This window comes from Notamacropus eugenii, chromosome 1, assembly GCF_028372415.1.
Source record: "Notamacropus eugenii isolate mMacEug1 chromosome 1, mMacEug1.pri_v2, whole genome shotgun sequence".
NCBI lineage: Eukaryota > Metazoa > Chordata > Mammalia > Diprotodontia > Macropodidae > Notamacropus > Notamacropus eugenii.
The window spans coordinates 217,322,834-217,349,245 of NC_092872.1; the positions used below are offsets into that span (position 1 = coordinate 217,322,834).

A 26,412-nucleotide genomic window follows, 5' to 3' on the forward strand; every position below is an offset into this window, starting at 1 on the left:
CTATTCCAGTTGATAAGAAACAAAACTGTTCAGTACACATAATGTCATTAAGAACCCTCTCCTCACCAAGTATCTGACATAGTATAAATTCCTCCTTGATTGAGAAGACTTGTGTGAGCTGACACAGAATCAGGAGTACAGAAGAACAGTTTATACAAAAACAACGCTGTAAAATCAAGTAACTTTGAAATAGTCAGAATTCTGATAAAGGCAGTGATACCAGAAGACTGATGATGAAACATACTACACACCTTCTGAGAGTCAGTCAATAAGCACTTATTAAGCTCCTACTATTTGCCAGGCACTGTGCTAAGCCCTGGGGATACAAAAAGAGGCAAAAGGCAATTCCTGCCCTCAAAGAGCTCACAATCTAATGGAGGAGACAAGCAAACGGATAGGTAGACAGCTAGATAGCTATGCATATCTGTATGATAAATAGGAAATAATTAACAGGTGGAAGGCATTAGAATTAAGAGGGGTTTGAAAAGGCTTCCTCTTGAAGCTGGGGTTTTACTTGAGACTAGAAGGGCAGAGAGGTGATAGATTCAAGGTGCAGAATGAGACGTATGTTCTTTGGACAAGGCCGATGCAAGAATTGATTTTGCTTGACTATGAGTATTTGTTCAAAGAGTTTTGTTTTTTTCTTTTTTCTTTTCCAAGGGGAAAGGGCCCAGAGAGATGCAGCAGCATATATTAAGTAATTACTATGTCAGGCACTGTGCTAAATGCTGGAGTTAAAAATACAAGCAAAAAGAAAGACTCTCCTTACTTTAAAGTGCTTACATTTTTGTAGGGAGAGGACACACAAAAGGGAACTGAAAAGCGGGAGGAGAGAGGGAGAAGTAAACCCTGTGGATGCGTAGTTTTGAAGTCTGGGAATTTAGAATCAAAAGCAAAAGAGGAATGAAGGTTGGCTAGCGTGGTCCCTCACTCTCACAAGAGGCACTCCAACTCCCCTGGGAAGGAGGGATATCCCAGGGTATGAAGGCTGTGGAAGACGCAAAAGCAGAATTTTATTCATTGACATTTAGCATCATAGGATTTTAGAGCAAATAGCACATAGGAAGAAGGCAGGAGGCAGCAGTGTTTAGTGTAATCCCATTTCAGAAACTTGTTAGTTGTGTATTTATGTGACAACATCTCAGAACTTCAGTTTCCTCATCTATAAAATGGGAATAATGATCTTTTTACTACCTATTTGACAGGGTCACAGGGCTGAAAGCATTTGGCAACACTTAACGCTAGGAAAGGCAGTGTAGAGGAGTGGATAGAGAGTCTACTTTGGAGTCAAGAAGACCTGGGTTCAAGTACTGTCTCATACATACTGGCTATGTGGCAAGTTGTTTAACCTCTCAGAATCCCAGGCAACTTTAAGATTATTAAGTTGTAGGGAAATAACTGATCTGCATTGGAAGAGAGAATTGCTTCTCTTGGCAACTCCAAGCCACAGTTAAATCACAGATCTAGACATTCCCTGCCCAAAAAATGATCAGTGCAAGTTGTTTTTATTATGTCAGGGACACAGCTGAGACTAGAACCCAGGTACCCTGGATTTGGTTCAATGATTTGTTATATCATGCTGCTTCATTATATTGACTAAATTACTCTTAGTTTTGTATTCTTACGTTAAACAGTGTGAACTCTGAAACTTTCTCATGGTTCAATGCAAAGGACTTCTCCCTGGTGTGAACTCTGATTGATGGGAATGGGAGGGGGAGGATAAAAGAAATGCTCTCTAAGTTTAGTTTGCAGAATTTCTTTTTAGAATGAATTCTCTGATGTTCATTAATGAATAACCTTCAATGAAAATTTCCCACATTCATTATATTTATAAGGTCTCTCTCCACTTCTGAACTTTCTAGAAGCATCTGAACTTCTAACTGAAGGCTTTCCCACATTGATTGCACTCAAGGTTTCTTTACAGTGTGAATTGTCTTATGCTTAACAAAGCTAGATCACACTGTGAAGGCTTTCTTACACATTAGAATAATGAACTTTCTCTCCAGAATCTCTTTTACTCTCCTTTGTATCCCCCCAACACTTAACACAGACACATAATAGTTGTTCAATATTTGTTTGATAAATGACTGAATACTAATATTATTATTTCAGCTGTACTTAACCTCCTCAAGAAACCTTATTTTTATAAGCAAGTAAATTCAGATTACTGTTTTGAAGTTCCAACTAAAGTTAGGGACTCTTGTCAGTTCCTGTTTCTAAAGAACTTAGTTTCTCATAATAACTGAATAAGAGAAAATCCTCTCTGTATTGATCATTCTGAAATGCAGAACTAAAAATATTGCCCAGATAGATATTTCCCAATGTATTTATATGTATCAGTCATGTATGTCAACAGAAATAGTTTCTGCTTGTTCAATAACTAGAGCTACTTATATGATGACATATTTTCCCTACTTTCTTCTCATTCACTATGAATGAAATAGAGGTGCTCCTTTTTTAAAAAAATGCAAGTGTACTGTGGCATCTAGAATAAAAGAAGTCACTGGATGGATAAGTATATTTATAGTCTATGTGTTACTACCATAAGTCTCTAAATTTGTATGGCACAAATGAAATGCAAAATATCTCAGTGAAAGTACTGCCTGTAAAGCAAAAATGTAAAGCCCAAATGTAACTTATTAGACATTGTTCCCAAAGGGAAGAATGTGAGTTGACCTAAAATCGGGGTTAAAGTCAAATCAGTAACAATCCTTAAATCAATATTTTTCTAACTGTTCTGTGGACTCCTGTAATTCTGCAAATCAGCTCTGTGGAATCTATGGAGAATGTAATATCACTTTTGTATTTTGTGCACCTAGCACAGAGTGGGAATTTACTAAAGACTGGTTGATTCATTATTGAAAAGAGAGCTGTGGCAACTACTTTGGAGTGATATGCACTATGTCAGTTCTCCATGTTGAATTCTGTTTTAAAAACAAAGAAAAATATAACAGCATATATTCTTGTGATTTTTAATTATTTTTATTATTTGTATGGTCCATAATGTTTGTGGTTTGTCTTTGCTGAGACAACCCTGCATTCTTACTAAAATCCAACCTAATTGTTGTGCATAATTTTTAAAAATACATTGTTGTTACTTAGAGTCAGGAAGACCCGAGTTCGAATGCAGCCTTCAGATACTATTATTTATGTGCTACTGGGCTAATTGTTTAACTGTGGCTGTCTGCCACAGTTTCTGTATCATCTGTGTGAATAGTAATAGCACCTACTCTCCAGGCTTGTTAATGAGGATAAAATGAGCTACTTGGAAAGTACTTTCCAAACCTTAAAGCACTATATAATACAGTCTATTATTATTATTTGTGGGGTTTTTTTCGTGCTTTCAATTTTTAAAATCCCTTTGATTTTCAGAATTTCTCTTGAGAATTATTATTATTTATTATTAATTTATTATTTTTTAGTTTTTTTTAGTTGGATTCTGATCATTGATCTTTCTTTTATTGATTATTATAATTAGAGATATAAAATTTCCTGTAAAGACTGCGTTAGCTATACCCTCCAAGTGTTGGTATGCTATGCTATTGTTGTCATTTTCTTTTGTGAAACTTTGTTTTGTTTCTATTTGTTATTTGACTCAATAATTCTTTAGGATTAAATGGCTTGGTCACCAATTAATTTTTAAAATTAAATTTTAATTTATTTTCAGGGCCATAATCTCTCCCTTCCTTTCCTTTTCCCTACCTGCATTAAGAAAGCAAGAAAAACAAAACTCATTACAAATATGAATAGTCAAGCAAAACAAATTTCTGCATAAAATGTCCAAAAAATTTTTAATTCATTTTTAATTTCTCAAAAAACCTTTATTGAGTATTTTCATCTTGTATTGGAGTTAGTAAATTGTGTTCAGTATTTCTCCTTTTCTGCATTTGTTTGTGAGTGTTTTCTACCTCCATTACATGGTTAGTTTTTGTCAAGTGGCTATGCCTAGCTGAGAAGTATTTTAACTCTTTTCTGCTCTCATTTAGTAATCATCAGAGATCCAGCATATCCATTTTCTCTAAAGTTCTGTTTGAGCCCTTAACTTCTTTCTTGTTTTTCTTCTCCCCTTTCCCCCTCAGATTTGTCTGGACCTGAAAGAGATACATTGAGATCCACTGCTTTAATAATAGCAGCTAACATTTATATAACCCTTTAAAGTTTGCAAAGCAACTTACTTATGTTAGATCATTTGATCCTTATAAACAACCCTGAGGAGAAAGTGCTATTGTTATTATTTTACAGTTGAGGAAGCTGAGGCACAGAGAAGCTAAATGACTTGCCCAGGTTTGTACAGCTAGTAAGTATTATAGTTTTAATATTTCTTCATGAAATTCAGTTAACTTTTCATTTAGATATTTAGATGTTGTGCCATTTGGTGCAAACATAGTAAGTGTTGGTATTGGTTCATTATCTATACTGCCTTTAAGAATAATGTAATTTCCCTGCTTATCTCTTCTTATTATGTGTATTTTTACTGTCTTCTGTCTAAAATCATGGTTGCTACTTCTGCTTGTTCTGAGTTCACCAGAAGCATGATTGATTTTGTTCCAACCCCTTACTTTAGCTCTTTGTGAATCTCTGTGTTTCAGGTCTTGTTGGATCCTCCTTTCTAGTCTAGGATGCTCTTCTCCTCTTTTCTGGATGAGTTCTTTCCATTCATGTTCTTCATTAGTACTGTTACATGGATGTTCTTTTCTCTTTCTTCTCTCTCCCTCCTCCATCTCCCCTTACAAAGGAGAAAGTAGTGAAGGACAAGCATGCTTAAAACTGCTGAGCTGTGATTGATCTGTTTCCACTACATTGCCTCTGTACTCTTCCCCTTGCCTGGACCTTGAACACAAGTTTTCACTCACTCCTTCCTTCGTTTTCATCCCCTTCATGCTCCACCATCTAATGCTGGAATTTCTTGTGCTTGCGATAACTCCTTCACCTTTTTTACCTTCCCTCTTAAATACCCTTCTCTCCTCTATCCCTGCCTATTTGTTTGCTGAATTTAATTATTTCCATACCATATTCTGTGTGTGTGTGTGTGTGTGTGTTCAATCTTCCTTTGTCTAGTTCAGATGATAGAGATTTTCATGAGATGCACATTCTCCTCACTCTTTTCTCCATGTCTGTGTACTCTGTTATATAAAATAGTAAATTCTTTCTCTTTCCTCCTCTTTTCCTCCCCAGAAATTCCCCCTTCCATTGCATTTCAGTCAATAACACTGAAATATAACACCATATTTCCCACTCCCTCAGGCTCTCTGCCTTTCTCTATGACCTCTATAGACATTAGGTTTCTGAGAAGACATTTGTTTCTTCTCCCGGTTAGAATGCAAGCCATTTGTCATCCAATGGTTCTTCCAGTTGATGAAAATATTTACCTTTTTGCCTTTCTCTTGATTCCTTTTCCACTTAAAAATTTTGTCCTCAGGAATGCGTGGTAGCCGTCTATTTCTTTCAGGTTCTCCTTTTTCCTTTTTAGAATTAGGCTTGGTTTTGCCAGGTTTGATTTCTGCAATATATTCCAGAATCTTCTGCCCTTTATAGTGGTAGTTACCAATTATTGTGTGACCCTGACTGTGGCTCCTTGGTACTTGAATGGGGAGGGGTGGGGTGGGCAGGCAGGCAGAAAGGGTACTTAAAATACCTTTTCTTGGTCTGGAAGTTCTGGGTTTGGGCTCTGAGATCCAGGTTTCTTTTCAGAGGTAACTAATGTGTTCTCATGGATGTGGGATATTTTTGTTTGATTTTGTGACATCTGGTATTCAGATACTTTTGATTATGATTTTCAGTTCTCAAGATTCTTAGATGATTCTTCCTTGACCTGTTTTCCAGATTAGTTGTATGAAAGTTACAAGTCAAGTCAAGCCAACAGATATTTATTTCTTAGATTCTCCTCCATGTCAGGCATCTCTTTTTTTAATCTTTGATTTTGTTTTTATGATTCTTGTTGTTTTATGGAGGCATCTTTTTCTGTTTGGCCAATTCTCATTTTGAGGGAGGTCAGTTTTGGGGTAAGTTTTACTATAATTTATCCTAAAGTTGTTCATTCTCTTTGTCATTCTTTTTTTCCCCTGGCCATCACTTCCTTTAACATTACTTTTTTTTTTATTTCTGTTGCATTTCTTGTACCCCTTGAGACAAGGACATTTCCTTCAAGCCTCTTTTGGAATTGTGGAGTTAGCCTATTCTTTTTGGTTTGATCTCTTGGCTTTGTTCCCTGTCTCTAGTATTTCCTTGTGTTGAGCATTTTTCTCTATTGGGAGTTTGTGATTTGGGTCCTTCCCACCCCACTTGAGTCAGGTCTTTATTTGGGACATTGTGGCTAAGATTCAGCCTTGCTTTCTTCAGATATTCCTGGGTCTTGGTCCAAGCTTTTGGTAGTTCAACTTAGGTTTTGACCTTGGCTTGTTCTCCATTTCCTTTTCCTTGAGCAACCCCAAACCCAGAGCTGACTCTGCCCCTTGCTTTTGACCCTGACAGGCCTCAAGCAGAAATTATTGATTATATTCCTAATGGACCTTCCATAAAACCCTCAGGTGCTTTGCTTTTCAAGTACTGCCCTGGCCCTATCTCCTGCTAAAGCTGCCTTAATGTTGAGCTGTCACTGGGATGAGACACTGGGATGTCAGTGATGTCACTGAGACACTGGGATGGTCTTGTGTCCTGCTGTAGTTCAGGGACTGGCAGCTCAGGCTCTGAATTGGGCACAGGCTACCTGGCACTGGCTCAGCCGTGTTTCAGCATTGGCTCACATGCAGACTGTCTGGGCCCTGAATTGGGTTTTAACATGTCTCTGTCTCCTGCACTTGGGAAAGTAGGCATACGTTTAGTAATTATTGATATTCTGAGACAGCTCTGTGGCACAGTAGAGAGAGCGTTGGAGACACTTGAGGCAGAAGATCAACAGAGATTGTCAGAATAGTCTAGGCTAGGAGTGATTGACTATTGACCATGGAGTACCAGGTCGACACCCCAAAGAGATAAAAGAAAAAGGATAATCCTACATGTGTAAAAACGTTGATAGCAACTCTTTTGAAGTGGCAAAGAATTGGAACCTGAGGGGGTGCCCATCTAGCTAAACAAGTTATGGTGTATGTATGTGAAAGAATGATGCTGCCTTTTAAGCATGATGAAGAGAATAGTTTCAGAGAAATGTAGGAAGATTTCTGTGTTCTGGCACAGAGTAAAGAACAGAACCGGAAGGACAGTTTTGATAACAGCAAACGTCACAAAGACAAGCGACTGAAAACTCAGGAGTTCTGATCAACACCATGACCAACCACCATTTCAGAGAGCTCAAGCTGAAACAAACTCCCTCCTCATTGAGAAGCAGCAGACTCAGTCTACAGACTGAGATGTGTTGTCTGTGGGCATGCCCAATACAGGAATTTGTTTTGCTTGGTTATATATGTTTATAACAGGAGTTTTGTTTTCTTGTTTTCTCAGTTGGTGAGTGGGGAAGAGATAGGAGGAGAAAAATGTATATCTGGAAATAAAATAAAATTTAATGTTATTAATTTTTAAAAGAAGTGATAGAAGATTGTACTAGAGTGTTAGCCGTGTGAGTAGAGAGAAGGGGATGGATGTACTCCCTTACTAGACTGTTTCAAATCAATTAATGAACATTTATCAAACACCTACTGTATGCCAGTCTCTGGCATAAGCTAAACACTGGGGATGGAAAGAAAGGCAAAAGATAGTCCCAGCTTTCCAGGAGCTCACCATCTAATGAGGGAAGACAATACATATAAAAAAAGTTGAAAATTGAGGGGGAAAAGAGAGTGTGATGGAGTCAGATGATGAAATGGCTCCCTTCCCTTCTTCCTCAACCGTCTGTCAAGGTCACCACCATTGTCCTCAGTTGCACCCCACATAGCCAGTTCATTGCCAAGTCCTGTCATTTCTCCCATGACATCTCTTGTATAAACTCCCTTCTCTCCACTAACAGCCACTAGCCTAATTCATGCCTTATCACCTCGCAGCTGGACTAGCCTGCTGGTTTGGATCTCACTGCCTCATCTCTCCCCACTCCATCTTCCACTCAGCTGCCAAAGTGATCTTTTTAAAGCAAAGGTTTAACAGTGGCACCTCCTTCCCCTCAGTAAACTCCTGTGGCTCCTTATTCTCTCCAGGATCAAATATAATGACATAATAGTTAGTTTTTATACAGTACCTGCTATGTGCCAGGCACTATGCTAAGCACTTTACAGATAGTCCCTGTATTTATAAAAATCTTCTCTTGGGCTTTTAAAGGCCTACCACAGCTTGGTCCTTTCCTGTCTTTCTAATTCTGTTTTATTCCCTGCATTTTACTTTATCATCCAATACCCCTGGCCTTCTTGTCATTTTTTACATATGACACACTATCTCCTAATTCTGCCTTTCCCCTGACTGTTCCTCATGCCTGGAATAGCTCTTCCTCCTCACCTTCACCTTTTGGCATCCTTTAAGACTCAACTTTGCAAGCAGCCTTTCCCACCCCCTGCTCCCGAGTTCTTTGTATGTACACAATTGTTTATAACTTATCTCTCCCATTATAATGGGAGCTTCTTGATGGCAGACCTTTTTTTTTTTTCCTTTGTCTGTATCCTCAGCACTTAACATAGTGCCTGGCATATAATAATTGCTTAATGTTTTTTAATATCAAGAGTGTCCTCTCTTTCTCTGAAAAAGATTTGATTGGACAAGTTTTAGGGAAAAAAAGATAATGAGTTCTGATCCCACTTAATGCTAGTGCTTTCTCTCAGTTGATTATCTCCAATTTATCCTTTATATATCTTGTTTATATGAAGTTGTTTGTGTGCTATCTGCCCCATTAGATTGTGAACTTGAAAACCGGGACTGCCTTTTGCTTTTCTGTATGTCTTCAGAGCCTGACAATAGAATAGGTGCTTAATAAATGTTTGTTGACTGATATGTTGAGTCACATTTGTCTATGTAACATCCAGTTTGAAATGTCTAGTAGGCAGCTGGTCCTGTAGGGCTGGAGTTCAAGAGAGAGAGACTAGAATTAAATCTGTAGACCCTGGAATCATATCACTAGCAATGATAACTCTATGGCAGCTGATGAGGATAAGTTTTATGTTCTTTAGGTTTGTTCTGTGCTCTATAGGTTTTTTCTTTATGTGCAGAAATGGTTGAATTTTAGTAACTTAAATAAAACTTTAAATGAACAAAGGCTGAAGAAAACAGCTCATCATTTATCAGACTGATGTATAAGAGACGTTAATAGGTAAGTAATAGTTTCAGCATCTGATCTTAACTGTATTTTTAAATTTGCTGATGATTATGTCATCAGTTATAGCAGATATAGATTGTCCCTATGCCGCTTGGTGTTTTGTTCAGTGGGATTCATCTATATTCGTATATATTTGTATTCACATAATTCCCTCAGCAGAAAATAGGGATCAAGTCAGGGTGAGTTTTTATGGTTGGTTGGTGGGATAGGAAAGCCTGAACAGATTTGGTAACAGCATTTTCAGTTTTAGTAATCTGAAAGGGTAAAACCTGCTGATGCAGTTCATCTTGTTTTAATAGATCTTTGACCCTTCAATCAGACTCTGACCATTCTAAAGATAAAGGGTTGTAGTTGTATTGGTCTTCCTGAGTGAAGCAACCTTTTGCAGATTATGAAATGGTATAATTATTAACAAGGATAATGGCTGTGTGCTTTCAAGTTTCTTTTAGTATCTCAGTTAGCATTAACTCTTTGAGCATACCCAAAACATATAGAGATTCTGCAGATATAGCTGACTTATGAGCACTGGCAGCCACAATATATTAATCATATTGCTTTTGTCATGACAAATAGTGCTAATGAGTATAAACTTTTTCTTTCACAAAGTTCACTGTTTCCATAAGTAGAATAATAAAATGAAAGGGGAAATAACAACATCAGAAGAACTTAAGAGTTCATTAACAATATAAATTACTTTTAGTGAGTTTTACTTTTAAATACAGTATTATCTCAAACATCTAGATCAGTCAGCTCTGCATCCATTTGGGATATAATCTAGTTATATTTTGGGACTTTGCTTCCTCTTACCACCTTTATCCTCTAAGTTTGAAAGTTTGACTGTACTTCCTGTTTTATTTAAATCTCTGATAACTTTCCTATTAATTGAAACTGAGAAAGAAACAGGCTATAAAACTTTCTGCTTTTGGCAGATTGCTTGGCTTAATCGAAGCAGGTGGTGAGGTGGAAACAGTCTCAGACTAGGAATCAGACAGAGGTTGTGGGTTCTGGTGTCAGTTGACTCTACACTAGCGTTGTCATCTTGAGTAGATCCTATAACCCCAATGAGTCTGCTTCCTCATCTCCAAAATAGCAAGAGTACCTGTCCTGCCTACATCATAAAGTGGTTGAGAACTTCCGATGTTTATAGAGTGCCCAGGTTCTATGCAAGATACAAATCTGAGATAAAATGTGACCACTCCCTCAGTACAGGAAAGAGATTTGACACATTCAAAGATCACTCTAGTTCAAAATGCCTAAGTGTACCTGAGCTTCAAGGAGATAAAGGTAATTATCAGACTGAGGAGGACCAAGGAAAACCTCCTAGGAGAAAATAAGAGGGGATTTAAAAGGTGGTTAGGAATTCTGCAATGGAGGGAGAGGTCAGGCACTCCAGGCAGAATGAGCTGATATGCAAAGACATAGGAAACTCTCTTAAATGAGGCCTGGCCAGTAATCCATTTGTCTGCAGAGTAGACTGTGGGGAGGGAAGGCAAGGCAAGATCCTTGTGGAGAGTCTGTTGTAAGGCTTTGGTAAAGGAGTGACAAGCTCAGGTCTACACTAATTGAAAAAGATAAAGGTATGAAAGCACTTTGTAAAGCACTCTACAAATGTCAGCTACTCAGATACTCAAAAAGATCTGTAGTTTCCTTGATTAGGATGTTTCTTCTACTGTAGCAGGTCCCAAACCAGGGGTGGGGAACCTGTGGCCCTAGGGCTCCATGTGGCCCTTTAGATCTTTAAGTGTGGCCCTTTGACTGAATCCAAACTTCATAAGTCTTTAAGAAAAGAATTTGTTCCCGTAAAACTAGGACTCAATCAAAAGACCACACCCAAAGACCTAGAAGACCCCATGTGGCCCCAGGTTCCCCACCCCTGTCCCAGACCATCCACTCCTGCCCATTCTGTGCTGTGCTTGTCTGTATTTTCATACCCAGGGGCCTCTGAGGATCCCCTACCTGCTGGTGACCTCCCTTGCTTTCACCTGACATTGTAAGGACACCATTGAAACTCACAGGCTATCCACTGATAATCTCTTGCTCTTACCACATGACCAGCGCAGCTTCTTTGATCAGGCATTTCTCTGATAACCTCCATCCCTTGGTTCTTCTTTGAAGTTCCTTGTTTGTTATGTGCTGCAGTCTGCTCACACCCACCATTAGCCTGCTATTCCAGTGGCCCCTACGTGATACTTATTTATATTTTATAGAATCATGGTTCCAGAGCTAGAAAAGATTTTAGCGGTCATTTATTTCAACCCCCTCATTTTGCAGGTGTGGTAGCTAGGTGGCACAGGGGATAGGGCACTGAGCCTGGAGACAGGAAGACTCAATCCTGCCTCAGACACTTGGTAGTTGTGTGACCTTTAGCACATCACTTAACCTCTCAGCCTCAATTTCTTATTTGTAAAATGGGTATAATAACACTTACCTCCCTGAGTGGCTGTGAGGATCAAATGAGATAACATTTGTAAAATCCTTAGCATAGTACCTGGCATGTAGTAGGCACTATATAAATACTGGAATTATTATAAGGAAACTGATGCTCTTAGAAGTCAAAGGACTTACCCCATATTACACAGGTAATAGGTGATAGGGTAGGGTTAAAACTCAATTTCTTTAACTACAAGATGAGCATTTTTGCATCTAAACTCCCCTACCTTAGAGTCTGTGGCATTGGAACCATTCAATACCAGTAGAATATTAGGATCAAAAAGATGGACTTAGTTTTGGGGGATGTATCAGGTCATAAAATAAGCTTTGTATTTTTTTCTCCAGTGCAGACCAGTCTGGTCCCCTCCTATTTGATTCTGAGCCCAAACCCAGTGTGACCATTTGTACTATCCAATATATAGTCTACTCCTGTCTTCTTTTCTGGCTAATCTTTCCTACGTGATGTTCTCCATGCCTGACATTCTGTCTCTTGGGCCTTTGCCCTTATCCAGAACGTATTTCTTCCTCACTTCTGCCTCTTTAAATCCCTAGCTTCCTTCTGAAAGCAGTTCAGATCCTACCTCCTCCGTGAATGAATGAGTGCATTTACCATGTGCTAGGCACCATGTTTAAAGACTGAACAAAGAAATAATAAGAAAGCAAGACAATCCTTGCCCCCAAGGATGTTGCAGGACCACACATAGATGTTAGTGACCAAGAGGATTTGGGACACTTTAATGCTCTCTTTCTGACTTTGTCTGTCCTCCTGCTGGTGACTTCTCCACCCCTGCCCCATGTTGTCTGACTGTCCTCCCTCTTCTCCTCCCTGCTCTTTCCTCTTCCCAGGCTGAAATGCAGAGGCTACTCATGGGCTGTTCCCACTACTGATCAGCACAGGCTCTTTGACCAACTCTGTTTCTAACCTGTGCTGGTTCTGCACTCCTGGGGGCTCTCGATATTGTGGTCAGGCTTAGTGTGAACACCTGTTTGGCTTTGCCTACTACAGCTCAGACTTGAGCTGAAGGGATGCACCAGCTTCAGCCTTTCTGGTGGTTCTGATTACAGGCATGCATCACCATGCAAGGCCACAGTGTCTATCATAGAGGAGCTAAGATCCTGGCTCAAGAATCAAAATCTCTTCTTAACAGAGGGTCGTTCTGTTTTGCTTAGAAGCATTCTTGAGCTATAACACTGGATATTACACAGACCACTTCTCTTTTTTGCTACCCCATATGGGGAAGACTAGTGTCATAGTGCCTCCTGTTGGCAGCTTCAGTTCCATGATACTACAGAAAATGTGTGTGATACAGAATTAGAATGAATTTTTAAAATGTAAGGTGAATCTGGTTCATGTAGATGTACCCTGGTTTTACTAGCTTTGGCTCTAATCATTCATTTCCCAGCATTGGGTGAAAAGCAAATTGGAAAAGAAGGTCACCTCTTTTACTCTCTGGACTGCCCCTTTCTGGACATGAAGTTCAGTGACCTGAAATCACACAAGGAACAACCACCCAAAACATAAAAATGACCTCTTAGAGCTGGTTATTAACAAATGGCCTGCCCTGGAGATGCCAAAAAGTGAAGCACTTTTCTTTCCTTAAAAAAATAATAACTAAGAGTAGAGAGAAAATACTGAGTCTAGTAAAAATTTAAGGGTACAAAGACCTGGAAAAGTTTACCATATTGAGCCTAGTGACTCCTAAGTAACCATGAACTCCTTTTACGTAAGTGGGGAGGAGGGAAAAGAGGACAAAGATTCTCAACTCCTTCCTCTCTTGGTCAAGGGAGCTTTTTTTCTGAGTTTAGTAAATGCCATGGGATTCTTGGACACTGTCAATTTTGTGAATGGTTGTGTAGGCCCCAAGAAGTGTCATGGGTTATTTTTGACTGGCATACACATTTTCTGGCTCCTTATCTTTGTCTTACTTCTCCTTACTCATCCTACGCCTTCTCCCCAACTTCTCTTCCCAATCTCTGACTGTCTCCCCCATCTTGTCAAGCATATCAGCCATTCATGTTTCCTCCAATCTCTTTCTCAGTTGGTGTCCAAGTTCTGTCTTCTGACTGTCTTCATTGCTTGCCTTAAATGCTTCCCAGAGTTGTTGGGAGGTGTTAAATCACAAGTCAAGTTAGCAAGCATTTATTAAGCGCTTGTTGTGTGCCAGGCCCTGTGCTGAGCATTGGGAATACAGATACAAGCAGAAAGACAGGCAGTCCCTTGTATTCTAAAGGAATTGGGGGAAGTGCCCCTGAGGCATGGTGGGAAAAGTCTAGAGAGTCAGGAGTGGAACCTGGAAAGGAAAGAAGATGTGACTGTCCTGGCTTCTTTCCATCTGTTCAGGGTCGACTGGTGATGGATAGGGTGCTGGGGCAGAGGTAGAGAGGAGGGCTCACTGGGGCTGTGAGGTGTAGCCCCTTGCAAATCTCAGAAAGATCCCTTGTTTCATAAACGCTCTCCCTCTCTCTCTGCAGTATCATCAACGTTCAAATTATTTAGTTTGTTTTCCCTCAGAAAAAGCTGTCCATAGTCTTCTGTGGATATTATTTACTTCAAGTAGTCTTGGTAATTGGTTGTTTGAAGATGGGTATTGTTTGCCTTATAAAGAATGCTGTATTTCGGTCCAGTTTTTTCTTTGGCTCAGAACAATCATGGGACTCCATCTGCTTGTTCTGGTTCACCTTATTCTTGAGCATTTTCCTGATTGAAAGCCAAAAGCTGCTCAGGTTAGTGGAGCTCCCTAGGTACTGGTCTAGATGAAAGTTGCTTCAGAACTCTTCCTCACTTGGGCTCTGCACTGCCATGGCAGCTTCCTGATAAACAGGTAGAGAGATAAGGGGAAGGCTATTCTTGGGACATGGCTGTCCTTCAGATGGTTCTCACTTGGCACTGCTGGGCCAGTTATGTGAGCCAGCAAGCACGGACCCTACTACTCACTGATAGGGCCTTTCCTGAAATTGCAATATTGATTTGTTTACTGTTCTAAAACTGGAATTATAATGCCAGTGGGAAGGGTTAGTATTTGGTAGCATGGCATGGAATTAGCCAAGAAGCAGCGTGATATGTCTGGGTCTAGGCAAGAGAAAGTGAATGCTTGCCATCAAAACTCAGGCTCCCAGTGTCCAGAGAACCCAGGCTCAGGTCAGGGATGGAAGCTGGAGCCGCCATGAGGTGGGCAGGAAATAGCCTGTTGGAATCACCCTCAGTTATTAGCACTCTCTAGAAAATATTTTCTGTTACTTTGCTTATACTTTATATTTACTTACGTATGTGTTGCGCCTCCCCCAGTAGAGCACAAGCCTCTTGTAGTCAGGAACGATTTCATTTTTGTCATTATACCTTGTATATAACATTAGTAAGGTAGACAGATCTGGGAGTTTTACAGAACTTTAATAGATATTTGTTGAATTGAATTAGATTACATCCTGCCTGAACTTTCTTTCTAGCTTGTAAAAACCATAGAACTGTTACAGGTTTTAATAGATGCAGGAGAGGCCTCAGGAGGTCACTGAAGAGTCATTAAAACTGCCTTAAAACATCCTTGTTAATTTTATAAAATCTCATTGTAGAAGGTGGATTCTTGTAGGTCTTGAGTTGTTTCAGTCATGTCTGGCTGGCATCTTCCAACTCTTAAGGCCATGATCCTGTGGGCCTTTATTTCAAGTCTGAACTGGAAGCCTTTTATTGGGTGCTTTGGTGACCTCTAGTGGCCAAATAGGAAATGACATTTCCAAAATAAAGCTGTTTGATGAAGAGTAGCTTTGAATGCGGTGTTGTGGATGTGAAGCTGTGCAGGAATCCAAGACATTCTTTACTTTAATAGCCATTCGTTCTCCCTTGCCTTGTAACAGGTCAGAAGCTCATCTCTGGCCTCACTGGTGCTGACATCCCGAGATCATTTGTTTGAGAACTGCAGCGTGTCTTGATTGTCAGAGGCAGCTGTCACCAACGTTCTCCACTCACATTCACACTTTTGCTGTGGGGAGATGCAAGAGCATGGAATTGCTTCAGCAACATACTAGAATGAAAGAAAATGAAAACAGAGTTAGAACTCTTAAAGTTTAATTTTTCTCAAAGTATGTTCACTCCATTTGGTTGGAATTGATTACCTATTCCTTCCTTCACAGTTTTCTCTTTTTATGAAGACAGCATTTTCTACTTTCAATTCCTTAAAATTTTGAAAAATTTATATTGTTGTTTTCAGGTGCCATTGTTACTATGATTAACAAGTTGTCAATTAAAAATATATGCTACTCATTATCATTTTTATTCTTACTCCTATTTTGCGTTCTTAATTTTTTACTTTACAAACATTTACGAATTAAGAAATTTTCTAAACAAAATATCCACTTCTTGATTATGCTAAGTGGGTTTTAAAATATGAATAATACAATTCTGTTCTATAGTACAGGTATTTTTTTTGAGCATCTCCTATGTGCAGGGCACTGTGCTCGATGCTGGAAATAAAAAGATTGAAATGAAACTTTTCTGAACTGCAAGGAATTTATTACATTCTGCTGGGGGAAGAAAGGGTAGGAAGATAATGGGTATAAGTACCATGCAAGTAAAAATGAGCAATATGCCTTCCAGGAATGAGAAATGGTTTGTTCAAATTCAAGGAAACAAGAGATAGAGAGGAAAGTTTAAGGAACAGGCAGGACTTCAGTTTCATTGGAACATGACATTTGTGAAGGGAAGCAGAGGCTGGAAAGGCAGGTAGCAGCCAAGTAATCATATCTTTAATCCCTTGGAATGGAAAGGGAACCACTAAAGGTTTCTAAGCAGGGAAAGGGCACACAGGATAACAGATAATCCAAAAATGAGGATATGAGCATATAGAAATAGTCAGTTATTACATCTGTACAAGCTCTGATATTTTGGTTTAGTTCATATTTTGAGAGCATGAGAGGTATTTGGCTTATTATAAGTAATTCAGATAAATAATCTTTGTGTATATTCTAGTTGTTTGTACTACTAATTAAACAAATAATGTATTTGGTGGTTAAAAAAAAACAGCAAAAAACCAAAACTAATTTGTTATTAAAATGGGATTGAGTTGTACATCATGAAACCAAACAAATAAAGTTATGAATATAGCAAACAGTGTTTTGTTTACCTGCTGAAAGAATCTCTAAATGAGTATTATCAGAGATTATTTTATTTTTAAGCATAAATATGTTGGTTGGATAGTTATGAACATTGGAATAAAGTTGAGATTCTCATAATAAATACTGTAGTTAATTTAAAATTCTTATTTCAGTGAGATGTTTGTAAGTGAGATGTTTGTAAAACACTTAGTAAACATTGAAGCTCTATATATTAATCTTAGCTATTGTGTTAATTTTATAGTTGTCTTTGCTTTTGTGACTGAAGTTAATATAGCATTAAGTGAATTAATACATTCATAAATTTACATTTTTTTCTTAGAAATCATGAGTAAAATACCCCAAATTCACATTTTCTTTGGAGCACCAATTATTCCATCAAATGCAGCAGTATCACAAGAACAGACTTGTCCAATGACCAGTGCTGATCCATGGAAAATAACTCAGCTTTTATATGATCACCATTCCTTAAATGTTAATGCTGACTTACGCAAATACAGTCATCTTGAAGTCCACCATGCAGGTCATCCAGTTCCTCTTAAAGAACATGTAATGGTAAACTCTGATAAGACTAGATCTTGGCATGGTGAAAACTATTTAACATGTGTTCCTGAAACACAGTGTATAAAATCCCAGAATAGTGATTCTTCAAGGACAATTGATATAGCCTACTATAGTGAGCAAATATATGGATTTGAGAGCAGAGTTCAACAGCATTTAAATGAAAGAAAATGTCATTATCCTGTGAATGAAAATAATAAAATCATAGACCAGCAAGAGAAGTTTGAATCAAATTCCTGTTTCCACAATCTCTTAAGAAAAAATTCCCAACCACCAAATCAGGATTATTCTGATACGTGGGATTTGGTTTGCAATACTAAGCAGATTACTATAGAGCCAGAAGCTACAGGAAATGATCATGCACCATCAAAAAATCATGAGACAGTAAACTGTTATCCGGGATTCTCTTCTCCCCAAACAATAGATGAGCCAAAGTCTAAAGGGGTAATAAGGAAGACCTCAAGCATCAGTACATCAGCCGACATTGAATTTCTTAGTATTATGACATCAAGCAAGATAGCCTTTCTTGCCCAGACTACAAGCATGAAACCAGAACCAAAGGAAAGTTGTAGGGAGATGGAACTAGGAAATTCCAATAATTTTGTGGATGAACCAAATCAAGCAAGCTCCCTTGAATTTTTTAGTCCTAATTGCCCTGAGACAACAAGCAACCTCACTCCCTTAAACTGTAACAAAGGAATCAAAGAAAATATAGGATCTCAAGAACTTTTTGAAACTCCTGATGAACAGCCTACAGGTGATTTTTGTATCGAATCATTTAGCACAAGAAAAATGTGTTCCCAACAAAATACTTTCTGTACAGTTTCTATTAAAAGAAATCGAACATCTGAAGATAAATCAGGTCCTTTGAGCACTGTCTCAGAATCCCTCCAGGAACCCAAGAGGGTTAAGTCACTTTGTTCTTCAGAAGCCCATCAAATCTCTTCCAAAGCTCCTCCTGAAAGAAATGTATCTAGGTTTGGCAAGTTGTTTAAAAAAACATCTCTGCTTAAAAACTGTATTTGCAAAAGCCAGAGATATAATTGTTTGGTTATGGCCTTAAATCCATGTCATGTGAAGGAAGTACACATAAAAACAGGACCAAATTCTGGCTGTAAAGTTCCTTTGGCAAGTATTGCAGTAACTGACCAATCAGAAATTAAGAAGAAGGTTGTGCTGTGGCGCGATGCTGCCTTTGGTGTGCTAACAGTATTTCCTGGAGACATAATTTTATTAACAGGTGAGAGCCTTGTGCTACTAGCAATTGTTTTATTTCACTAAAAGCCTTTCTCCAACCATATGAACTTCATAATTCATTTCTCATCACCTTTCTGAACCTAAACATAATTCCTCCCTTTTTGTCCATTTATGTTCTTACTTTGCAGAGCAGTCCTTAATATTGGAAGAAAGACAAATTTTTAATGGTCTTTGCCACTGTAGAACCCATAGAGTAGGGGAATAAAACACAAATGTGGTTAACAGTAATAATAGTACTACATATGCTTTTAGAGAGTTTCAACACCAACTGCTATGGAAGGTCAGGAGACAAGGTTTTTAACAGCTGGGAAGATCAGAGAAGGATAAATGAAGATAGGGTGGGGCATGTGAGAAGAATTATAAAGGATGGTTTTAAATTTTATGAAATTTCATCCCATAAAGGGATAAAGGAAAACATTCAGGGCATCCTGGAAAGTTTGAGAAGGATCATAGAATGGGAAAATTTATATGAGATTATATATAATAAGAGGAGCAAAACCAAAAGAATATACATGATGACTACAACAATGTAATTTTTAAAAAATCACCAACACAGCAAAACTCCAACTAACGGAAAAATAGTCTTTGCGAACAGATCGTGAAATGTAGCTCCTTCCTTCTAGCAGAGAACGTAGGGGCTCTCAGGACAGGATGTTGTGCATGGTATCATATGAAATCATGTCTGCTTTTTACGCTTAATTGCTTTTCTTGGTTACAAAAGTATTCATTCTAGAGGGAGTTTCCCCCAGAAACAGCTATGATATAAAAGACAAAAGACCTCAATAACGTTTTATTTTTTTTGTTTTTGTTTTAATAAAAGCCATGGAGATGGGGAAGATGTAGGGGTAGGATCTGGGAAAAGAACCTACCTAGTCAAATAAGAATACAGAGGTAGCCTGAGTTGGTCTCAAATTCCAGGTAAAGGAGTCTGAATTTTAACCAATAAGCATTAATTATAATAGCTACCATTTATATAGTATCTTCAAGGTTTCCAAAAATGTGTACATTATTTCATTTGATCCTGACAGAGACTAATACTATAAGTGACATCTCTATTCAAGGAATCTTAGGTATGGTTAGTAAATATTTGAACTTCATTGACACTGTGATATTTGTTGAAGCTGTAGAAGTAGATAAGATCACCTAGAGAGGATGTAGAAGGGACCTCAGAATAAAGCCACCCCTCGGGTGGGAGATGGATAATAATCCAGCAAAGGAAACTCACAAGTCACAGCAGGGAAGGATGAAAACCAGAAGAGAATAAGTAGTGCTTGGTATGAGGAGAGAGCAAACAGTATCAAAAGCCACGTTAAAAAGTCAGGTAAGATGTAGCTCATGAAAAGGCTGTCTAATTTAACAGTGGAGAGATTTTTGTTTTTAAGGATTGTGGAGAATTTGGTTGTTTTAGGCATAGGAAGGAGCCAGGGGATAAAGAAAAACTATAAAGATTAAAGCTAGATAATGATCAAAGAGGTAGTTCTCAAACTTAGGGGAGGGAATAGGATCAAGGACCCAAGGAGAAGGAGTTAGCCTTGGCAAGAAACTTCTTCATCAGACTGGAATAAAACAATAAGAATGGGGGACAGAGTAGTGAGGTTGTGACCTGAAATAATACTCAGATGTGATCCCAATAGGTTAAGAAGAAATGTCTTGAAAGGTAGTTGAAAAGTAGTTAAGGGTTCTAAATGCATTCAATTGATGTTCTTTTCATTTTTTTCCCCAGATGTCACTATACATGATGACCAGTGGTATAAGGAAACTGTCCTGCAGTCTACATTTACCAGTCAGTTATTGAATCTGGGTTGTTGCTCATCTGTCCAGCCTAAAGAATGTGAGACATATTATGAACATAATGGTTTGATTGCCAGGTTCTTTGTATTTTTAAGTGGCTAAAAAATGGTATAAGATTTTGAACAAATGCATTAGTCAGTGTTAGTATCATAACTGTCAAAGGTTAAAAGACTCATTAACTTTTTTTTAAATAATATTTTTCCCAATTACATATAAAGAAAATTTTTAACATTCATTTTTTAAAAATTTTTGAATTCCATATTCTCTCTTTCCACTTCTCCTTCCCTGATATAGTAAGCAATTTGATATAGGTTGTACATGTACAGTTACACAAAATTTATTTCCATATTAGTCATGTTGTGAAAGAAGACAACCCCTAACTTCTCCCCCCCCAAAAAAACACACAAAAAACTCTTCATCAGTTCTTTCTCTAGATGTGGATAGCATTTTTCATCAGGAGTCCTTTGGAATTGTCTTAGAGCATTGTATTGCTGAGAATAGCCAAGTCACTCACAGTTCTTTATTGTATGTTATTGTGTACAGTGTTCTTGTTCTACTCACTAAACTTTGCATCAATTTGTATAAGTCCTTACAGGTGTCTCTGAAATCAGCCTGTTTCTCATTTCTTATAGCACCATAGTATTCCACTGCAATCATATACCATAACTTGTTCAGCCATTCCGCATTTCATGAGCATCTGATCAATTTCCAATTCTTTGCCACCATAAAAAGAGTTGCTATAAGTATTTTTCTTCAAATAGGTACTTCCCACACACACGAACTTTTTAAAAAATCTATTTGGGATACAGACCTAACAGTGGTATTGCTGGATCAAAGCATATGCACAGGTTTATAGCCCTTTGGGCATAGTTCCAAATTGCTCTCCAGAACCACTGGATCAGTTCACAACACCAACATTGCATTAGAGACACTTAACTCTTAACAACTATAAAATAACTTTTTCAGGAAATGTGCTTTGTTTGTAATGGGGTTCATTTTGATGTTTGTTGGGAAGTGTATCAAAATGTAAAAAAATGTTTAATTTAAAAATGCAAAATTTATATTAAATTGACTTCACTATCATTTTTGCTCCATTTTTGTTGATGTAGATGGAAATTAACATTTTTACACATTTGTTGGAATCAAATTTATTTTAGAAGGAATAATAAAAAAGAAGGCAAAGAAAATTACCACTAAATTTTAGTGATTTACTATTTCTATAACTATTAGAATAGTTTTTATCCTGTAGGTCCTAAAGGTTTATGAAACAGTATTTTTTTAAATGAAATTGCTCTTTCAACTTGCAGGTTATGTACAATATGTAATCTTGTTTTTCATATGAACTTTTAGATATTCTTTGCCTTAAGAACTGCCTTGTGAAAGTTCTTAACCTTTGATTTAGAGCAATGCACTTTACCTTAGACTGTGACTGGTTTTTCTGTTTTGTGTAAAATTTTCAAGTAGTTAGCTTTCTGGAGATAGGTGATTAGAATTAGTTGGTCAGAGGGTTTGAAACTTTAAATCCAGTGTTCCTTTATACAGGGTATCCCAAAAGTCTTAAGTGTAGATTTTTAATCTATTAAAAGCTTAACACCTGTACTAGAACTTTGTGAAAGAGAGAATTAAAGGGAAAAATAATCTTTAGGTATATTAGCACAGTACTTCAAGGATTCATGATTTTGTCAGTGTTAGTATCCCCTTCACCAACAGAAAATGCAGCTCTTTTACAATTTAGTAAATCGTCTTCAAGAGTTAACTGTAGCTGAAAATTCATTACTCTATACACTGCCTTGGGATGAACTCTTCTGAGGCTCATTAGTGAGGCACATTTTTAGATAATACGTACTGTCTCTCTCTAGGACTCTATTTAAAGCCTTTTTGGGTTTTTGTTTTGCCAAAAAAAGCCTTTAAAAACCCCAAGTTAACTTCCACTTAGTGAGACATAAATGTAGGATTTATGCACATAGGTATTAGATAAGAAAAATAACACTATTTATAGGCTACACTGTTTATTTTAAATAAAATTTGAAGGGGGGGGAAAATGTAGCCTACAAAATATGGTAATTTTTTTATAAAGGAACCATTTGTACTTTTTTTAGTTAAAGTTTTAGTTAAAGATATATAATAACTTAAGACTTTTTTAATGGCAAAAGAAATACCAGAAGATGGGGGGGGAGGAGAAATTACCATTAATAAAGTTTACCTTCCATATTGTTCTTTGTTCAGGCAAAACCAATTTTATAAATTTTCCCTACAGGTGGCAGCACTTGATCGGTTTGTTTTTGACTCAGTCCTTAATAGCATTTAGAAATAAATGCATTGTTGTTGCAGAGTAAAATGAAGTATAATTTGGAAACATGAGAATTACGGATCTCAGAGATGAAAGGGATGTTCAAGGCTATCTAATCCAAATCATTTCTGAAAAAGAATTCCATGGTAATATGACATTTGCTCAAAGACCTCCAATAAGGGAAATGCACTACCTTCCAAGGTAGGCCCACTTTAAGATACCCCTAAAAGTTATTTTGGATTTTACCTCCGCTTTGCCAGTTTTGTACTATTTGTTTCTAGTCCATGGATTATTCTCCAAGGAAATCCATAATCCAAGATTAATGTCCTCATACAAATTTAGGCATAGAAACACTTGTTTCACAAAAACGCTTTAAACAGCTCCACTTACAATATCTGTACTGGATTTTAGAATTAGAAGAGACTTTAGTGGTCTTCTAGCCAAGCATCACAGTACTTTCAGGAGTCCCTTCTGTTGCATTCTCTAATAGCAAATGATCATTTATTTGAAATATGTCATGGAATTCTTTGCGTTCTACTTTCATGAGAAAGAAAGAAATGGCAACTAAGCAAACTTTTTCAGAGATTTTCTTTAAAAGGCAATCTCTAGAGCATTTCAAAAGCTTATCTACACTACTGTATAGTAATAATTGACATTAATGAGAAGTGCCTTTGGCGATACCAGATAGTGATTGTAATGTGTTCAGTAGAAGTTCTGATGGGCATTATTATAATTGTTTGAAAATTATCAACATTTTAAAAGTTATCAATCCATTTATCACTTATTCTTTGATTTATCGTCGAGGGACAATAAAAAGTAACTGAGATTTTTGAACCCAGTTATGAATTGTGTGTCTTAGTTCATGGAAAACTATACATAACTTAGCCAGAGAAGCCTTTGTAAAATATGCCCCATACTTTAATGTGCTAAGTAAATGCCAGATATTATCATTACTGCTATTGTTGTTATGATGAATAAATGAAAATTTAGTATGAAGTCACAAATAAATGTTTTATTTCACTCATTAAAATTTATATTCCATGATTCATTAAGAAAAAAAGAAATAGAACATCTTCACCTGGCTTTACTTTGTTCATTAGATCTGATTCTGAGTCATGAACTAAAATAAACCTAAAGATATCTTTAAAATACATCTTTCAGAAACAAATGATTTTAACTTTGCGTTATAAACGCTGAGCACCCAGTATTCAGATGTTGTAATGAAGTTACGTAGCAGTGTTCCCATTATAGTTAAATAATCTCTACAAGAACAGAAAATTTAGTTATTGTGTTTCCTTTAAGATAACGTGAGTATTTATATATTATCATTATTCTCTCCCTCAATAATTTACACACTTCCCATTGGAATAGGTTGAGGTGCATTCTGGAAAACTGATTGAGTACTTTATACCAAAAATAATATTTTAGCCACCAGTAAAATGTTTATTGGGACATAGTTCCTAATTCTAAATTCTAATTGGATATGGTCTATAAATAAAAGTACAAAGCAATATACTATTACAACGCAGCATGAATCAATTGCTGAATGAAGGGCAATAACAATAAGATCAGTAAACTCAACGAGAGGGAGAAACCATTGTAGGTCGAATGGATCAGGAAGGTGTCATAAATGGGGAGAGACTTCACCTGGGGAAGTTTGGAAAACTTGGGGGATGTGGAGCAGGGATTTAGGTTATTCTAGGTAGTGAGGCATGTTCAGGACGTAGGGAATAGACCACTTTAGGGGAGGGCTGCAGTGATTAAGTCATAGGCACCTTTGAATATTAAGCCGAGTAATTTGAATGTTTTCTAGTGGGATAGCCACTGAAGATATTGAACAGAGGACTGATGGGGTTCTAAGGAGACTAATCTGGTGGTGACACACAGGATACGGTAAGGGGCTAGAAGGACTCTGGGCAGAGACCAATTAAGTTGTTGCTAGAGTTAGAGTGTGACATTAATGAGGGTCTCAGCTAGGTTGGTAACCATGGAGATGAGAGATCCCTGAGGGGTGAAAGAGCAAAACAACAGAAAGGAACTGGAATTTTGAGGCTGACTGTGAATTAAAAGAAATAGGAAAGTCAGGATTAGAAGCCAGTGTTACTTATTGAAGTTCAAGGTTTTACTTTCATGTTTAATCTGAACTGGATATTCTGTAATAAAAGAAATTCTAATGTAGATCAGAACACAGAAATGGGATCATTTACTTTTTTGTCCGTTATTGTGCAGCCAAAATAGAGTTCTCAAAGTAGACTGATGTTTCCATCTTTATGCTTTTTTTTTTTAGATTCCTGTGTAGTCAGTGTTACAGTTCTACAAGATTTATTAGAGTATATCTCTTCAAAGCATTCCTACATCATAGATCTCCCTCTCAGACATCCTCAGAAATTGGAAAGTATACAGTGTGTAGAACTGGACCAACTTCAGCCAAACACTTTAATCCATTCAATACTAAAAGTTGTCAGTATAACGATACTAACAGGTAAATCATCTTGTCATCCTTCATTGCAAAGGCTGATAATGGTACTTTCTCAAGAATCAAGATTTTTCAAGCATAGGATAAAAATCCAGATTAAGGAAGCTTTCCATAAAAATGAAAGCAGGAACTGAAAGTGCAATGTATGTCTTTTAAAGTAGATTTTCATTGATATCTTTTGTTTTTATATTGCCTAGGTTTTCCCCTGTATCTCTCTTCCTACCCCTCCAGAAGCTATCCCTTATACCAAAGATTTTTTTACAAAGAGGGTAAAATTATAAACTTGTATCCAAAAAAATGTCTGGTATGTAACATTCATGTTTGTGCTCCCTTCTAACACATCTGTGAAGGAGTAGAGGAGGTATCTTTTCCTGTCTTTCCATATCTCTTTTTTGGGGTCAAGCTTGCTCTTTACAATTTTACAATATTTCATTTTCAGTTCTTTTGCATTCTTTAATTGATGTTATTTGTATTCTTTTCCTGTCACTTTTTATCAGTTCATGTAAGTCTTTCCATGCTTCTCTTATATTCATCATTTTTGCTGTTTTTTATAGCACAGTAATGTCCCATTGCGTTTGTGTACCATAGTGTGTTTTTTTAAGCCATTCCCCAATCAGTTACATATACTTTATTTCCAAGTTGTCAAGTCAACAAGCAACTACTATATGCTAGATACTGTACTAAAAGCTGATGATACAAAGAAAAGCAAAATATAGTCACTTCTCTCAAGGAGCTCACAATCTTAAGTGGGGAAGACAGTATGCAAATAACTCCATACAAATCAGATAAATACAGAATACATTAGAGAGAATCCCTAAAAGTAAGGAAGACCAGGAAAGGCTTCTTGTCAGAGATTTGAAGGAAGCCCAGTGGTACAGAAGGGGAGAGAGTGAATTTCAGGCATGGGGTGTTGGAAGATGGGTCTGCATATTCTAGTTCTTTGCTACCACAAAAAGTGTGTGTGTGAAGCCTTTCTTTTTGTCAGTGACTTCCTTGAAGTAAGTTGTAGAATCTCCTGGTTAAAGCAGTAGAATCTCCCATGGACATTTTAGTCACTTTATATGCATAATTACAAATTACTTTACAAAATAGTTGTACTAATTAACACTCCCATCAGCAGGGCTTTGTATGACAGAATATGTCTAATCTACTTTTCTTGTTGTTGGTTGAGTGACTTAACTCTGAGTCATGCAACTGGTAAATGTCTAAGGCTGAATTTGTACTCAGGTCCTCCTGACTACAGGGTGAGTGCTCTGTTCACTGTGCCACCTAGCT

General features: G+C 37.4%; 1 protein-coding gene across 12 annotated transcripts in view; it reads left to right on the top strand.

Annotated features, from left to right (window-relative positions):
* SHLD2 (shieldin complex subunit 2) overlaps positions 1–26,412 on the top strand; it is an 82,844-nt gene that overhangs the window by 40,927 nt on the left and 15,505 nt on the right. For 9 of the 12 annotated variants that reach the window (XR_011971343.1, XM_072627299.1, XM_072627291.1 and 6 more), the window contains 4 exons: positions 15,509–15,733; positions 17,085–18,563; positions 20,304–20,411; positions 24,949–25,143. Coding sequence is in view for 11 of the 12 variants with exons in the window: in XM_072627299.1 (XP_072483400.1) it covers positions 15,691–15,733; positions 17,085–18,563; positions 20,304–20,411; positions 24,949–25,143 (1,825 nt within the window). In the remaining variant the exon portion in view is untranslated. Of the gene's footprint in view, positions 1–3,816; positions 4,298–15,508; positions 15,734–17,084; positions 18,564–20,303; positions 20,412–24,948; positions 25,144–26,412 lie in introns of those variants that run through there. The other 3 variants (XM_072627310.1, XM_072627311.1, XM_072627305.1) reach the window with 2 other exon arrangements.